Here is a 19,292-nt window from a genome sequence, read left to right on the forward strand (position 1 = left end):
CAGATCTGATGTGATCATTTAGCTATAATACCCACTTTACAAAATAATTTCAAGACAACCAGTCTTCCAATCCCAATACTTAAATGTTATAATCAGTACTGAACACCATACAAGAGGGAGGAAAATTGTGATTGCAAATCCATGAATTAAAGGCTTTAAGAAAACATGATACTAGAACTCAACCATCTCATCTAGAGATGAAGGTCCAGGAATTAGGTTAACACTCCATTAAACAATAATAAAAAAGGAGCAACATTACATGGGTTCAAAAATTTACAGATTGCAAAGACAAAAGGACTATTACAACATTTATTCTGCATTAATAGAGATCAAACAGTCATTTAGACAAAAAACCCTGTGTTTTCTCTTTCAATTTTTGAAAATTCAAGATCATAATAATGTTTCAGACTACTATACAATGTGTCACAACTAATACTTACTCTATTTGGAAGGTATGTAGTTTCACTTACTTGAATTTATCTAGCGTCAGCTTTCAAAACAAGACTTTATGTTTTTTCCTGCTAAATTAAAGTTCAGGGTAGTCCAGAAATTTAACTGTTGTCCAATTTTTAGATCATTTTACACATGTTCCAGCAATTTTTTTAATATCTTTAAGTACTGAATAGATTATCGGTAATGTACGATGGTTGAAATAATCACATAAATCAAAAATATTTGTAAATTATTAGTAAATTGTAAGAAAATGCCAGTCCTTCATATAAACAGTGTCAATAAATATTATATAGTTTGCAGAGTAAGTAAACTGCTTTTAAGAACTGAACAGTGAACAAACCAAAACATATTGTTTGCATTATTAACACTAGGATATGTTGTTATGGTGGTATATAATCTTACTGGAAGACAAATAAGGTCTGGAACACATAGCAGAACAGGAAATAACACCTTTCAAAACAGATTATTACCTAAGCAGGCAAGATCATAGGTCAGGAAACATTACTGCCCTTATATTACTAGATAAACAGAATGAGTGAAGTTCTCAGAGACATTTAAGCAGATAAAGAGCAGATAAATCTGTTTAAGCAGATAAACAGAAGATTTAAAAAAAATCTCATAAATCGATAAATCCCACTTATTCTGTAAGTAACTTGGGCAGGGCAATCCAAAACATATGTAGCAGAAACAAAAAACCCATAAAATGTATCAGATAAAATCCTCAACTAGAAGACATTTTTCCATTCATCATGCATTCCTTTTCCTACTCACTATTTAGTATTCCAGGACACCCTGGTTTCTTTCTCACAGTTTAAATTTCACATAGTAACAAAAAACATAACTGTATAAGCACCTAGATTCTACTGATTTCTATAAAAAGAAAGCAAGTAAATAGTTCCATATAATGTTGTCCAGAGAGTCTTTTCTTCTGTCCAGAGACCTAGAACTATCATATACATGTAAAGAAATTACAGAATTCTCCTCACACGTAACATTTAGATACATGTTGGGTGGACTATGGCTGGCCATTATACAGCAAACAAAATAAAACAGCAAGCAAAGACCGAATGAAGAGTCAAGGCACAATGGCAGGACTATTCTCTCAAGATAGATCTCTTTTCACAGCTACTTTAGAAGTATTTTCTACCAATTAATTATCTTCAGGAAACCCAGAAACACTACTTACAGCTTGCAGAACAACAGGCTTGTCACAGCTCTGCCATCTTCCCCACTCAGGGAAAGCAAATGCTTTCTTGACTTGTTTCAGGAAGTGAATGTAATCAAAAAGCAAGAAAACCTCAAGAGGAGAAAAAAGCTTCTTGGAGAGATGGGAGAAGAAACAGGAGCAAATGAGGCCCTTGGTGTGGTGGGAAAAGAAATGGGAGGAAACCATTCATTCCACCTTTCCTGAACTTCTGAGAGTAGGCAGAACAGGGAACAGTGATACATTCATAAGAAAAGCAGAAGCTCTCAACACTTTCACAGCTCTGGGAAGCAGAGCAGTGTAAGGCAGCAAACACTGGCACCCTGACTAGGGAGGAAGCAAAACAGGTTTGCAGGCAGGAGGATAAAAGAGGTATGGAGAGTAACTGGCATAAAGAGTGGTTTACTAAAAGGAGAAGCTTGGAAGATCACCCTAAATGGAGGATCGTGGGAGGTGAAGAAGGTATGTACAGTAAATTCAGATATAGGAAAAACAGAATACATAGCTTTGGGTTCATCTGAATGGCCCATGCGCTGACATTCCCACCACTTGGCAAGCAGAAAACAAGATGGAGTCGAGAGTACTTATGCTGCTATACCTTCTGAAAGCTTTTCTCCTAGACCTAAACCTAAAGAAAATTCCCAACAAATCTGCCCTGCTGCAGGAGATGCCCTTTGGAACCTATCAGCATCACTCTCTGAACACCCTGATATGCAAGGAGCCTGCTCCCCACTTTACCCTCAGAGCCACTTCTGCTCTGACAACCTTTCACCAACAGAGGAACAACACAGGATGTCCTGAGAAGCTTGCCTCTCCTACTGGGCAAAATGACTGTTTATTGATGATTTAAGTGCTTTCCTCCAGGCAGTGGATGACTCAGTACCTTGTCAAGAGGTAAAGCACATTGGTTTAAGAGGTCTAGTGGAAAGCAATTCTTTCCTATTCAAAAAACATACCTAGTTCCTGTCAGTGTAAAATCTGACTTGCCTTAAGCCGTTGTACCCTATCTTAATATGTCTACCCAGACAAATACACTAGTTATTCATCCAATGATTAATGGCACTACCTGCGTCTGGTGAAGCACTGCTCATTAGCAGATCTCACAAGAGCTCTCTAAGATTAATGCCAATATTCTGCAAATTAGAAGGAAACTGTGGCACACCCTAGTGAAATCATTTGCCAAAGATTACCCAGACCACTTATCATATAACCTATGATACAGCTGAAGCTTTGTCAGCCTCAGCATTGTGATTCCACTGCTATAGGAAAGGAAAGTAGAATATATTGGCTACTTCATGGAAATTAGGTGCATACAGCTCTTTTTTGCAAAGTGTTCTTGGGAAAAGGCTCTCTCGTGGACAGTGAGCCAACACTGCTTGAAGGGATGGAAGTTTATGCGCTTTCTTCCCCTGATGAAACTTGTACATTCACAACAAGGTAAAGACCATCCATAACCAAAATTAGGAGTAGAATTACTTTGTATACAAAATGAACATGTCTTTGAAATCTACAAAATGCAGAGCTGAGCTAAGGTATTCAGTCTAAATCTCTCCAGGCAGTTTAATTCTCTCCATGCCAACATAAAATAATGTGATTGCATCCTTGATCCTAGATTAGCTTTAACTAATTTTTAAAGACCCACTCCTACATCTTGATCCTCTTACATCATTACAGAACACAATTATTGTAAGTCAATTTCGTTCTATGACTTATTGAATGTCTCAATTTTATTATACTTGAAATCCTCAATCAATTGTTTCACTTGCAACTTGCATTTTGTAAATTTTTTTTTAATACAAAAGATAGTCCCAAATGGAATTTTATTTAACAGGAAACAAATTACATCTTATGTATGAACCCACAAAAACATAACCACTACTACTACTAGAATAACAGTACTGCTACAGAGCCACACAAGAAGTGATACACTTGATTCAATGCAAGTATCTGCAGCACCTGTGACTAAAATCACTTTAGCTGTTCAGACTTCCCTTAGAGACAATGGGCTTTACGAGTCACCTCTGGATGCACTTTATCTAACCTTAAAACAAGCCTCAGATCAGGGGAATTGTACTCTAAAAGCACCCATCTCTTGTAATTCACTCCGAAAGCAGGCTTGAGTGACTAGCTCGTATGTACACATCTGTACCACAGACATCTAAAGTGCAGTGAGATTAATTCAACTGCATTGTCCAAAAAGGCCATAGAGACATTGATTCTCCATTCTGGGGGAACTCCTGAATTGTGGAGGTACAAAACCAGTGTGATCCTTTTGTATATGTAGTCAAATAACAAAAATCCTATCTTACCTTACTCTACATACCATACTTTTACATAAGAAGACTGGCAAGAGTAGGTATTCAACAGAAGGCCCTGGAGAGAGGGCAGAGTGCTTGCTATCCAAAAGCAGATGCTCTATACTGAACAGACAGCAAAGAAGAGTACTTGAAATAAAGAACTGGTGAAGCAGTTGCAGGGAAGGGAACAATATAAAAGTAAGCAAACAATATAAAAGTCAGCACATAAGGTTATGCAGAAGCCAAGAGACAGAGACAAGGGGCCATATGTCAAGATACAAATAAGCTAGAAACTTCTTCAGCATTATTCTTTGAAGAACCTAAAATTATGTCATTATTCTAAAAAGTTCTCGAGAGAAAAATGTCAGCAACACAAACAGGAACCATGAACTACAACTGACTTTTTGTAAGGGCAAAATAATCAATTGTCCTGTAAATGCATTAGAGTGGGGGAAGGAAAAGAGATCATAACAGGCTGAGCTGGAAAACACACAGCTCTTCTATCCTCCTTCCCCCAAAATTTTTCATTTTTTCCTGCATTAACAACTTCTTTTTCTTTTTACTTGTGCTTTTGTGTCCTTCAGTGTCTGAGTGCAAATGCCTACATTGCAGCTAAGTGATGCTTACTCAGTTGTACAAAGCTGAAGCAGCTGCCTAGACCCCTTTTAAAGGCAAATGAGAGAGAAGCAAGCACTTTCACTTCATCCTGATTCATCCAAAGACATGCATCTAAATTAGGGCAGATGAATTTCACCCTAAAGGTGCCTGTTTATCTTCCCTGATGATACAGGGAAATGGGACTACTCAGTTGCAAGTGTCTACATGGTGAACACCCCAAGTGAGATGACATCAATCTCTGAAGATATTTTACCCTGTAAATTAGAAAAGAATATTAAAAATATGAAAAAGTAAACAGTGGAAAAACACCTGCTTGAGTTTGCAAAGGCTGATACAGCATCTTGCAGGCCTACCTATCAATTTAGATCATGTAACACCAAGTATCAATTGTAGTAATTACACATACCTCAAGTTGTCTCCATCTTGCCACCCTTGTTTAGGAATTAAGGCTGCTTGATTTAATTCAGAAAAATACTTTTTGACAAAAACTAAAATCAGAAGGGATCCTGTAAGAAAAACACCCCCATGGCATTCAAGGTATAAGTAGGGATTGAGATGCTGAGGTGGGGAACACTGGACTACCAGAAAAAATTACATAACTGAGGTTCTACAACAGAAATGTAATATGCTGACTTTCCACAAAATGTCCACCCATTCATTTTGCTTCTTCTTCTCATTAAAGAAACAAAACTAAAACCAACATTAAATACAGGGGATTTATTAACTTTCTTTTATTGTACTGTAGTCAGCTCAAAATCAGTCTTGATTAATATGTAATAACACCACTTGTTTTTCACATACAGTGGGACACAAACAGAAAGCCTACAGTTATTTTTCTGTGTGCTGATAAACCTGCAATTCAATATTAAGGTTACTTTCTTTCTAGCTAAGAGAAAAGTGAATTACTCTATCCTCTGCCTCAATTACACTAAATTTTACTCATACTGTTAGAGCTATTGTTATCAACAGTAAGATCTTATAATCAGCTTCCTTTTCACCGATTAAAATAAGACTCAGACCACATACAAGCACACACAAAGGCATCATTCTTTCATAAAGACCTCCTGATTTAAGATGTGAATCAATATACACAATTTCACGGCTACTAGTATATACCTCATGTACACTAATATCAGTGGTTGTTAATTAGTCACAATACAAACGCATTAAATAGTTCTCTCCTTAAATGATTTACCCTGAACTATAAGTGACATGCCTTGTCAAAAACTTTTTTAAAATCCATAGTCTACTCACTGTTCCCTCAAGAACTCCAGCTGGATAGTAAGAATGAATTCTCCTTTGCAGCAGTGATTACCAGGCAAGATCAACACATTAATGCATGTGCTCAGTTATCTTACCCTTTATACCCATCTCACTGGAGAAGCATGACAAACTCAGAAGCCTATAGCTGCCAAGCAATTCTCTGGCACAGCAACTATTTGCTAGGATGGTCTATATCCCACTGCCAGAAGTTCTGCAGCTCCACATCTCCGTACGCTAAGAAGGTGCAGGTGGATGACACTCAGATCTGCAGACTTTCTAACAACTAACAGTTCTTTCAGCTAGTGTTTCCCAAACACTACCTCAAATCAATGGTGTCTGCAGCCTGTCACAAAGAATAAACTGGGCATGGGAATTAACCTGTTCTTCAGCAGAAACGTACAACACAAAAAATTCATTGCACTCCCCTGGTAGATCCTTAAAAATCTCAGTCCCCCTTTTACACTTTGACCATGCTATGGCCCTCACTAAATAAGCCAGATCCACACCTGTTGAATACAGTCAAGTCAGACATACACTACCTCACCAGAATCACCTAAGAGCACAGAAGAACTTCCAATTTTTGGCTAATGTGTTTTAAGTACTTGTTGAAACTTTTCTTCATGCAACATACAAAGAAGGATTTTCTTTCACAACTGCAAATGTAATAGAAGCAGCATACAGGTTGTGCTTTTTTTATTTTAAATGTTGAACATATTTTTACAATTCTCTGTCAAATAGAAGCCTAAGGATATCCACAATCAAATGGGCTTTTAATTAAGTATCGTTTCATTTCAGCTTAAATTTCTTGAATTTATACATTTTTCTTTATTTCTCAAAATACTGCACAATTATTGAGTCTAAGTTCATTTTGAGTATTAGAAGAGCATGTTACCAAGCACTTATACAAGGAATGCACATTTGCACTTTAATTTTGTAACATGAACACTAGCCAACAAGTAATATCCAAGTCACGATTTTCAAAACAATCATTCTTTGTTGGTACTAAGCAACCACAGCTGGATACTCCATGAAATTTAGCTTATTGGGAAAAACACAGCATGAATTAAAGCAAAAGAATAATGTACATCAAACATGTAGCAAAAATGTGACATTCAAAAAAGAACTGCATAAAATTTAAAAAAAACCCAAAAAATTAAATATGTTGAATCTTGGAGATATTTAACAGAAAAGAAGTAGGCTTTGACTAAGTCACATCTGCAGAATCTGTTCAAACCTAGCTAGAGGTATATGTATGTAAATAAATTATTTAAAAACTTGGTTAACTGATCTGCTGTGTTACACTACGTGCAGTGCACTGAATTTACTGAATTCTCCCGTATGAACAACTGAACACTGGGTAACCACCTTCAAACGCAGGCATTGTGCTTCAGCTGCATTTCCTTAAGCAAACACACTCACTGTATACTCTCCTTTTTTTCATTTTCCCACAAAGGGAGCAGTCCAGCCATTCCTCAGCTCCCACTCAGGTTATGCTAAAATGTATTTTGCTTTCCTACCTTTATCATCTGAAAAGTCTTTTATCTTATATGGCCTTACTCTGACAATTATGGAACAAGAGTGTCCTACTCATGACATCAGTTACAACATGATCCTATTGCAGGCTCCAGAGAGACCTTTGCTAAAGTACTTCTATCAAGTTGTAAGAGCAGAGATAATTGCAAAGGCTTCTCTGGAATTCTTCAGCTGTCGCTATCAAAACTATCTCATCTCTGAGAATTGCATAAGCACCCACTGAGAAATTCTTTTCAGGGAATTAATTAGATTGTATCATGAGTCACCAGCACTAAATTCCTCTTTCATTTTCAGGAACTGAGCACTGTAATACAACAGCATAGCTATTTTCTGTATTCTCCGATGGCACCTCCAAATATTACAAGAAAAAAATGAAGCTTAATGCAAGTGAATTTGATAAGTGCAAACGCTTCCTAGTTTGATTAGGGTAAGAGAACATACTTGTTTAAATGAGTAAACATGTGCCTATGATGTCCTCCCTGTGACAGAAATGTAAAATGTTTAAATTAAATCCTAGAGGCTTTGTCTTTGGATAACCCACATAAAAGCCATGGGAAGAAGTACAGAAAGAGACAGGTATGCGCAGATCATGCAGCATACTGGTACCAAATGTCACAGTATGAGGCTATCCTGAGGGTCTTCATCCCAGCAATCATTCAGTGATGCACTGAAGTATCTTAAGCACACAAGCAACCCAAATAAATTCCACAGCCTACACACATAAAGTTGAACATCTGTGTACTTGGCTGATTGTGGCTCTGACTGGTTTCCCTGCACTTGGCAACAATTGTTAAAAATTAAGGGACTATATTTGTTAAAAGGAGCCCAAACAAAATCAACCCTACTTGATTTTAATGATACAGACTAGAAAAAAAAAAAAACAAACAGTCATTTAATTAACCTTCTTTACTTTTTAAAGCAACAGAATTTCCAATTGTTATTTTCTTATTAAGCAATGCACACTCACAAATTAACATGCTGTTAATATTCAGCAATAAAACCAGGATGTATTTTAATAAAGAAAACAAACTTACATTGTTTTTAAAACTTTATTAACAGCATGGGTAAATCAGTATTCTTCAAATCAGCAAATATACCTGCAAACCTGTATTTATTAAATCCCAAAAGATGCATAAAGGCACCTTATGTTGGTTTTTTTTTAAATGAAGGGCCATTTATCTGATGCCAAAACATCACTGAAAAAGCAACATTATATTCAATGAGAGCTTTTCACTTGGAAATCATAATAATTTTCTATTCTGACAAACACAGCTGTTCTAGGGCTGGATAATACCAAAATGGTCAGATAGTAAGATGGCTTTGGTGAAATGCTTGTCTTAGTCATAAATTCCATTGCAAATTTTAGGAACTTGACACATAGAAGAAAATTCAGGGGTATATGACTATAACTAATCATATTCTTCAGCTGGATATTGTCACATCATTTTCCCTGAATAATAAAATGCTATCCATTGCCCAGATAAAATGCTATTGTGACTCAACTTACAACAGGAGTTTTTACTTGGCCTCACCACCATAACCCCTCTTACATGTTCTGACACCAGTGACAAGGACAAAGGACCATTATACTTTTTTATTAACTGCCTTTTTATGAAAATCTTCAAGAAAAATGAATATTCTTTTTTAGTTCACTAAATACTACATAAAAATCTCAATCGATTTGCTAAGACTGATTTGCAACTATCTACAACTTAACCTGTCATTCTAATTTCTCTTTTTAACACCTCCTTTAAGCTTCATAATTTATCCAGTACTTAAACATGCCTTTAAAAAGAACAGCAACAATAACAAAACATTGTGCCAGGTTTTTTCTAGAGAGTCCCCTTTTGAATAGAAATCCTACAGGATCATATTTTGATCAAAATATTGACCATATTCTTATGTCAAGTTTTTTGTTGCTTTTATTCTATTTCATTAGCTCAGATTTATTTTCTGTTTCTAATTCTTACAATTTCTTCCAAGTTACTTTAACACTTCTAACTGTTGCTCTTCTGTTATTGATCTAAACCAGGATGTGTATCAGCAAAATCAGCCCTTGCCTGTACACCAGCATTGTTTTTTGGACTCCTTCAGGGAAGAAAAAAAGAAAATACCTGTAACTTTCTGCTTTACCCTTTGCTGAAAATGATCATTACAAAGCAGAAACAGAGAGGCAGAAAAGGCAAGTGCATGTCAAGTGCAAGTACTTCCTGTAACTCCTGCAAGAATCTGTCTTTATGAACACTCTATTTTAAGCCATGAAAACATCTGAGACACAGATGCACTATTTTATTCCTTCTAACAGCTTCCTGTTGGGAAAGGAAGGATGGTAGGACACAATGTCTAGACACACTGCTGTCATTTCTGCTTCAATCATCTCCTCCAGCCCTTGGGAGCTGCCATTTGCCACTGCCTTTCCATGGGAAACAGGCAGAAGGTTTGTACAACAACAGGTCGTGTCTTGCCAATAACTCTACCTTGATAGAGCAAGGTAGTCTAACAAGCTCTTCTTTAAAATTAAATGCTTTTATTAACATCTGTGCTCCATCTTCATTATTTCCAGTCAAACCCATACGCAATTGTCCTCAGCATATGGAACGTAACACTCCTAAAGCACTGCTTCTATACCACACACTACAGTTTCCACGTTCCTCTTTCAGAAAATAATACCTGGTGTACGCTAACCAGTGTAAAGGGTTAAAGACCATTTGCTTCTGCTTGAGCCAGGATGGTACAAAGACGAGTTAAGAGATGTATTTTAAGTATCTTGAAGCACCTGTCTAGGTTTAGGCATTGGCACCCACTGGCTGAACTGGGACAGACTCCATACTTTAGGGCAGGAACTCTTGGGGCTGCTCTGAACTTGAACCTATCAGTATTACTGAATGCATTTCAATGACTTTCATACTGGGAGCAGTAACAACTTATACCCTTTTTATCTAAACAGCAAGACATTCTTTTCATTACAAGATACTTACTCTGTTACAATGCATTAGGAACAAGTGGCTCCTGAAAGCACCTTCTGCAATCTGGGACTTGACCGGTTGCACTCACAAGTCATGGAAGGAAAACCAGCATCATGCAAATGTGCACCCTTTGGACTTAATGGCACCCACAGACAACAGTATAGCTAAATAGAACAAAAGGCTCTCCCTTTATACCATAAGTGGATTCCAAAGCTATCTCTATGGTATTGTAAGACTTTCAACCAGTCTGGTACCACTTTATGTTATCAATTCAACTAAAAGGAAAATTAAAAATAAAACCTGTTTTACAATTCATAAGGATTTATCTAGTATTTCTTTCATTGTTAATGAGCTACTCTCACTCTTCCGACACTTCACAGATGCACATCATCACAATTTCATTGCACTCATGAACTAGCTTTCTTATAAACTACTATTCCTGAACAGAATATGGGGCGATGGTTTGGCGGTTTTGTTTTGTTTTGGTTTTATTTTGTTATTTCAGAGCGAATGTGCTTCTCAGTGCCTGAAGAACAGAAGTAAAAATAATGAAGTTTTTAGAGAGCCTTTCCAGTGACTGTATTAGCCCTCCTGTTCTTCCACATTCTTGCAGAACATGCTACACTATAAATTTTCAAAGAGAATTACACTCAAAAGGGTGAGCAAGCTACTGCTTTCAATTTCTTAAATTCTCCTTTGCCAGAATGCAAGGAAGAAGTGCATTTTCCTTTGTGTAAAATTTTAGTTAAACACATCTCCTAATGCCGAATGTTGCTTTTGAGGGCAAAATAGGAAGCACGGTTTCCCTTTATTATTATCAGAAATAAATCTTTCCATCACTTGACACTGAAAGCAGAAAAAGGAAATTTTAAAGATGTGGCATAGAGTTAAAAAGGAAAAGGAAATTATACATACAAGGGTTTAGGAAATAATTAATTGTTTGCATTACAAAATCAAGGCCAGTAACTGATCTCACTGCTGAGGTTAATTTATCTTACAGGAAGGGAAAAAATGAACACTTTTCCCTATCCCAGTCATCCTCTTCCTTGTTTTGATTAGTGTTTTTCACTTGCCAAGGCATATTCTTTTGGGGGTACTTTTATAGCTACACCATCATAATGGTGTTGCCTACACTGATTGCTGCCAGAATCTTCAACCAGCACACTTCAAAGGATGCGGCAAGCTGACAGAAACTACTTCAGATATCTGGCTCTCTACATGTCCTTTCATCCCTTCTCTTATCTGGCTGTGGCTGCTCATCTAGGGCTATGACTCCTTTAGTTCTGTCTGAGATGTTCTCCCTCAAGTTGCTCTGGGTCTGGCTGCTCCCTTTGAGATGCAGCTGCCTTGTTTCTCCATTTTATTAGAGCCGGTTGTTCCATGCTGATTGTTGCTCCTCATGTTATTCTTGCTGCACTCTCTCCTCCTCTGATGCTGCAGCTCTCTAGGGCTATGATTCCTGCTGTCAGTTATTTCTGGTGTGGAAAGGCTGTCACGCTTTTTGCTTTGATTTAACAATTCTCAGTTCTACTCTTGTGTTCAACAGGCTATATTTTCTACTGCACTTGGGATATAACCACTTTTCCCGTCATTGTGGGAGGACACTATCTCACTTCCAGCTGCACTAGGAAGACATATGCACTCTCTGATGCAACTTGAGAGTCTTGAATCATCTACCAGTACTGTTTATTAATGAACTATCACGACTTCTCATTTTTCTCTACTTTTTTGTGGCCCTAGTGGAGGATGACATGCTTCTATCTGAAGAATCATGCTTTTCAAAGAGGCAAAATTTACCCTCAACCGTTTAAGTGGAAAAACACTGTGTGCTGCCAGGCTGTAGTGTCTTTTTCACCCTGCTTGTGGGATTACCTGAATACCATTCTTCAGGGGTTTATGCCATGGACTTCTTCACACATGCAATCACCCAAGGATGAGAAAGTGGAAATGAAAAATATATTCAACTCTGAGGCAATCAATTAGAACATTTTCAATGGCCATTTCTGCAATGTGTAGAAAAAGGCGTGTCTTCAGAATGACATCTGAGTGTCTAGCAGAGATGGGTCTTTTCATGGTGTCTGATTTATGCCATATTTATGACAGTAAAGACACTGAAATAACAATGACATTCTATGACTGTCATTTCACTGAACAAAAGTTATAGGGGAGAAAGTTTCATCATTTCAATATCATTTAGAAAATTGTGAAGAGATAATAAGAGATCACATGAGCAATCCCAGGGCTTAGGGAGCACAAGATGGACATTTTTAAAAAAAGTTAAAGGAAAAAAAAATCCAAAATGTAGGGAACAGATACTCCACATAATGGTAAACTGTTTAAAATATTTTATTTAAGACAGTAGAAAAGTCCTCACTGATGGTCCTGACCCAAAGTTTAGTGGAGTCGATAGAAAAAATATTCCTGACAGCTTAATATTTTAAAGCAATTTAAAAAGTCACTCAACCAAAGACAACCAAAAAGTCACCCCAGAAACACCAGTAATAATTTCCCTCCAGCAGGGTTCATTGTGTGACAAGGGCTTTGTGGCACCTGAAAATACTTGAGCACACACCTGACCAGGTGAAAGCCTTCAGTGTAATTTTTCAATTTGGATTTTATTGACATACTATTCTGCACAGTATTTATACTGGCAGACACTAGAGAGCTGGAGGAATAGGTTCTATTCTGAATATCTAATAAATGGGCTTATTTCCATAGCTGATTTTCAGTGTAAGAAATGCATGCATATATGTAAGATTTTGTAGGAAAGAAACAATGAAAGATGTAAGATATGTTGCATTTGCTCAAATTTATCCTCAGAAGGAGCAGTGTCAAGGAAGGTACACAAACACTGAAAAGAACACCTACACAGTAAGTCAGGAAAGCTTCTTCCTATTAAACATTCAGCTTGTATGCTAATAATTAAACTTCTATGCTTCCTATTAAACAATTAAGCTTGTATCTTAAACCAAAAGGATGAACAGCTACAGAGAACAGCAGGCAGACAAACTACCAGACAGGTATAAAAAGACTTCATAAGTGAAAGAGTGGCTATTTTAATTTTCTCACCTATGAAGGTGTGTAAGTAAATTCTTCCATTGCCAGTCTCTAAGGTAGTTTGCTAGATCTGGTAACTGGGCTCAAAATTTACAGGATCATGCCCTGATATGAACACATCCAATGTCAACTAAGACTCAGGAGAATTGGCCACCAGAGCAGCTAAATGGAGAGATGCTGCTGTATCCACTGGGCATGGCCACTGTTATACTGAAAAAGGAACATTTACATAGATAAATACAAGACCAAGATTGTACTGTAATCTCCACAAAAAACAGACTGATTCTATTAGCCTACATAAAATAGCTATCAGTATACAGATGTGTCCTATTGTCCTATTTGTCATTTCAATGTAAATGAAAATTACTTGATGGTTGCAGAGTGTTCATAAAATTGTCATGTACTACAGTTAACTATAAGATAGTACTATTACTGTATAAATTAGAAAAATAATTATATTGAAATATGAAGATAAGATACTCATGTGAGATAAGTACCTCAGTACCCTGAACCTACCAAGGTTTCTATGACCAGAAAGCACAGACTGAAAGATTTAAACAACAGGAATATTCAGTATGATAAAAGCTGCTGGCTGTTATAGCCTAATTGACCTAGAGCAATATTTTCCAGTATAGCTAAGGGATTTTTGAAAATGTTACTTGGACTCTTGAACAACTTCAGCATTTTAAAATATTTTCCTAAGTATTTTGTGTTTTTTTATTACATCATAGGTACATATTACATGGCCACATATACCCACACACACATACACACTCTCATTTGCCCATCCTTAAAGGCGTATGATCCTTTCATGCAAGGGGACCAAGGAGAAGTTATTGTGGTCTAGGAATAACTTATGACTACAGGAGAGGATAACACCTCTTTTTCAGCCCAGAATGAGCCCTGGATAAACTGGAGGTTCAGTCACCAAGTCAGTTCTATGCTGCCTTGCTACAGTCTGATGTTAGGCAGAAAATGATGCAGAAGAAAAGATTATTAGACACAAAGGCTGTAGTCAAAAGACTCCTGCAACTGAATCATCATCAGAGAGCTCCTGTACAGGAAGGCTGCAGGCAGTACCCACTGTGTCACACAGCAAACACATTTGGCCATGATACCCAGGCAGAGTTTCATATGCCATAGTCTGTAGCAGAGAATAAGCATGTGGTATGATGGGAAACACCAGCTTTCATGCCATGTACTAACAGCAAGCCTAATCATGTTATGGAGGAGAGGAAACCTCTCACTCCTGCACAGAAGCTGTTGAATCCAGAAACTGATCAAATTTTATTTTCAAATAATTGAAACGAAATTTAAAACGGCTTGAATTTAATACATATTCCATCACCACACCACAAGGCAGTTTTTCCACTCTCAATGTTCAGCAAATGACTTCAGAGCTTTCACTAGCTGACAGAAAAACTCTCATGCATAGAAAAAACTTTACTGTTAAATTTAGCCCTTGCTAAGTTTTCTAGAGAGTTTCAGCAGGACAAAAACTACATATTCTTCTACTTTTTAAATCATCTAACACAGTTCAGACCCTGTCACAAAATAAATAGTAATAAAAAGCCCTAAATCTTCTTACTGAATTCTGACAGCCTCCCAAGTTTATTTATAACATTTACTAACACTTGATATGTTGAACGTAATTGGCTATAATCACTGTAGAATATTCCAAATGCATTCCACACAGATGAGTTTCCCATATGTAGTTTTACAATGGTATTTCTTTTACAGATGGAACACAATCTTCTTACAGCTACTGTCATATCGGTATCATATAGATAAGCTTAGTTAGTCTCACCTTTTTATAGGCAATCCAGTCAAATACCCTGTCGATGTCTGAGGCCTGCTGCACTTCCTGGGATACTGGATGTGAACTGGACAATCCATCCAGCAACATCACTTCATGTAAGACATCTGTCAGAAATCTCTGTTTTTCCTGAAATACAGCATATACAGTAGTATCACAGACAAATACACACTTACAGAAATATAGAAATGATGCACAGTTACCAGAGGCAGTCGACTCCTGTAAGTTGACTAAAATTAGACCTTCTGCTTTGAATGCAAACCATAAACAACCATGACCTCCTACAGTCTTGAACAGGTATTTGGAATAGACTCAGATTTGAGATCCTTCACTGCAATGAAACTTGACTGAAATTAAAGAGCATTAAATGAATCAAAATGCATCCATATGTGCAGACTGGAATACTGATTATGACTAGTCATACACACTTACAAGGGGTGGGGAGAGAGGCAAACTGGCAAAATCTTCAATCACAAAAACAGCTGCTACAAGTCCTCGAGCTCATTGCCTATGCAGGTACAAAAATTTTTTGACAAAGATGGGTAAATACAATTAGAACTTTTTTATTTGGTGAAGTTTAAGTTACTTGGCTCTTAGTGACAAGTTCACATAGCAGATCAGTGTGGGACAGGACACTGAAGAGAGCTCACAGCAATGTCACAGCACATGCACTTCTTTCATAACTCTAGTATAGAAATCCTTCCTCCTCAAGAGCTTGAGCCATCTACAAACTTTGTAACTTCCATCGGAAGGAAACCATTATCATGGAAACCATTTTCTCTTTTCACAAGTGGGAAAAAAGTTGCATGTAGTTAAATGACATAGTCAAAGTCACAGCTACATCAGAGGCAGGTACAAGCCCAAACAACATCCAACATATGCATTTGTTTCAATACCTTCTATAAATATGGATAGCAGAGGAATTTCAAAACTGCTCCCTATTTACTCTGGCAGCAACATTAATGAAATGTTCATGAATACTCTATGCATTGTGCTGCACTCATTTGTACACAACTAGATGAGGTTTTCTCAGCTGAGAAATGACATGCCCTTAAAACTCCTCATATTGCATTCACGTAGATGTCTTTTATCCAAAACACCATGTCAGGAAAGAAGAGCTTTATTTACTTGCTTTTTCAAGTCACAAATAATTGCAAAGAGTGAATTAAAAATTACATAAGGTTTAAATTAGCTTTTTCACCTGAAATGACATAACTCAAATTTTATCTAAATTATAACAATTCCTGAATCAATGTCAACCTACTGCCATGATATAAAGAAACTCTGGGGGATGCTGCATTTTTTCAAAAGCCACCTTGATGTCCTCAGGTAAAATACGCACACAATTACATAATAAATTCTATGTTTAATTTATTGGGTGGCAAGGCTTTGGTATCAATGTATTACTCTAAATTATTTTTATAAGACAGCTGAGAAGCTCTTCCAATGCTGATCTACCTAGAAATAAACCTTTATGTTAATATTCATTAGAGCACAAGAAATGTACCTTGAGCTGACTGCATATCCAGGCAATTAAAAACACAGGGTGCAGGAAAGCCAATTACCTACACAATCTTAGTGCTCTCATCTGGCTGCATGAGGTAAGGTTTGTAAAACAAAAAGTAATGTCTTTTTCATATCATTGTTAATTTCCAAATTTTCTCAGGCATAAGCAGTTAGTAACTGTCCTTTCTTAATGGGAAAAAAAGTGTAGAGAAACAATTATAATGACAGTCCTACTCTGGGGGAAACTGCTGAGGTGTAAAAATTGTAGTTATTTTGGTTACACTTCACTCACGTTCTCTATCAGTTAGTAACAAAGCCCCAGTTTCATCAAATGTATGGTATGTAACACATACAGATGTGAACACACAGACCTGTCTCCAAATTTAGGTTTGGATCCCAGAAGACAAACAGTTGTGTGATGGATTTTGTGGTTGGAATTAACTCATTAAAAGGACCCCGGATAATCACAAATTAATTCCTTAAATACAGAACCAGAATCAAGAAAATCAGCACATGGCAAACATAAAGTGCAGCTGTAAGAACAAAACTAAGAAACATATAAAAAGAACAAGCTACATTTTGGTGTTCCGTTTGTTTCTTTGGTTATATCCTGAAGGGCTGAAAAGGAGAACTTCAAATTCATGATTGGTCATCCAAGTTAGCACAGCTGAAAAGCCTTCCTTGAAATTTACAGTGGATTGTCACACTGGGATACAAATGGAATAGTTAGAACGCCTCCAAAAATGCAAACCTACAGTGAGAATTAAGAAGGCTTTTGACTTATAAAGCTAAATTTATTGAACTAAAAGGATTTCCGTAACATTCCCAGCCTTTCCCTTTAGTATAAAGCCCCTGAGATCAGACTGGAGAAGGAGACTCAAATATAACTCAAGGGAGGAACAGATAGACTGCTGTTTGACAAGGGACCTGCAGCTTGAGGAGGCAACAAGAAGCAGAAGTGCAGAAAGAAACTAAAACTGTCTTAATTATGTTGACGAAACACTACCGCAGCTCTTGAAATCCTAATATCAAATTAAGGGGAGAAGGTCAATACGTGTGCCCAAGCTGCTTACTTAGACTGATGGAAGAAGGGCTTTCTATTCCCTAGTTATTTTACCCAATGCATACAGTGGAATTGATCTGTTTTAACTGACACCTACAGGAGTAAAGAAATACCCAGGACAGAAATTGTAAAGGAAATCAATCTTGGAATGTGTTTAATGAGACCAGCAAGCCAGCAACATCATAGGTGTCAGGTTTGCAGCACATTTGTTTCTACACATTGAAACAATGACAAAATGCTGTTCAAGATGACCCTTCCCTGAGGGAGTTCAACTGCAAGAAAAAAGCCAAAGACTGTGATCCACCTGTGAGGGAAAGAGGGCTTCAGGTGAGCCTTGCAGCCTTGCTTGGAAAGTGTCAGTAGCCACATGCAAAAGCAGTGCTAACACAGGGCCAGGGCTTTGAGCAGGAAGGGTATCACAGCAGCACAAGGTCAGTCTGAAATAAAGACAGAGCTGCTTCCACACAAATTTGTGCCCCACTTTAAAGAATAAGAGGAAGCTCCTCAACTCACTATCTTCCTACTGTGTACTTGGAATCCCAGCTCTTCATCTCTTCTCCTCATAGCTTTCCGTGAAATGTGTATAGATAGTCAAAGTCTGAACATCAGACCTGTGTTGAAAATAAAGCATATGGCAATCATTTCTGGTTGCTCTCACTCTTCAGAATGCTTCCAGGTGCAGGGACTGAAGTGCTGTTATCAGATGAATACGTCTTTAAAAGAACTACATTTTCTGATTATTCCCAAACATCTGTGGTCACTACATTCAAGTATTTGTCTCTTCATATAAATGATTCACAGTAAGACCTTCTCTGTTTTGCACAAGATTTTCCTGAAAGACTTGTCCTGTTTCTGTGCTGTCTCCTCCTTAGCTAATACTCAAACTCACCTTGTTCTTGGGAAAAAGACAGATAGTGGTCACTCTTCATGTATAAATCTACACCAGGGTGCCCAACATTTAACTAATCTACCTCTAAATGGAAAGAAAGCAATTGTGAAATAACATTTTTGGCAAAAAAGACTGTACCTTCAGGAAGCATTTACCTTCAAGAAAAATTTATTATGTATAACAGGATAACAATGATGTAATGGAGAGGGTTTGCTGCTGGTGATTTTACAATATCATACTGAGGTATAATGTAAAAGTTACTATAACAATATGTAATACTTACAGACAGTCACATAAAAATAACTTCTAGAAATTAATATGAAATACCAGGGAAAAGAACTAAAATGAAAAAAAGAAAATAAAAAAGAAATTAAAGAAGTACCATAATGAAAGCCCAAACTGATAATTAGTATGCAAAAGAGATCAAAGGCCTCAATATTAAAGGCATTGCCTTTGTTCTGGGACAGCCATTTGAACACTTTATGGACTGAGAAATCTACATGAATAAAGCTTAACATTGGTGTGCAAATCTGCAAATTACTTTCCTGACAAATTTTCTGAAAGTATCGTCTCCACAAGAGCTTTACTAGCCATCAAGAATACAAAGAATATAAGTGATCTTTCATA

General features: G+C 37.0%; 1 protein-coding gene across 1 annotated transcript in view; it reads right to left on the minus strand.

The window, feature by feature from the left end:
- TRHDE (thyrotropin releasing hormone degrading enzyme) overlaps nt 1-19,292 on the minus strand; it is a 211,339-nt gene that overhangs the window by 98,455 nt on the left and 93,592 nt on the right. The window contains exon 6 of the mRNA XM_005519367.3: nt 15,199-15,336. Coding sequence (XP_005519424.3) covers nt 15,199-15,336 — 138 coding nt within the window. The remainder of the gene's footprint in view (nt 1-15,198; nt 15,337-19,292) is intronic.

The sequence above is a fragment of the Pseudopodoces humilis genome, chromosome 5, assembly GCF_049639895.1.
Source record: "Pseudopodoces humilis isolate 2021_Gansu_Grassland_sample_001 chromosome 5, ASM4963989v1, whole genome shotgun sequence".
Taxonomy (NCBI): Eukaryota; Metazoa; Chordata; class Aves; order Passeriformes; family Paridae; genus Pseudopodoces; species Pseudopodoces humilis.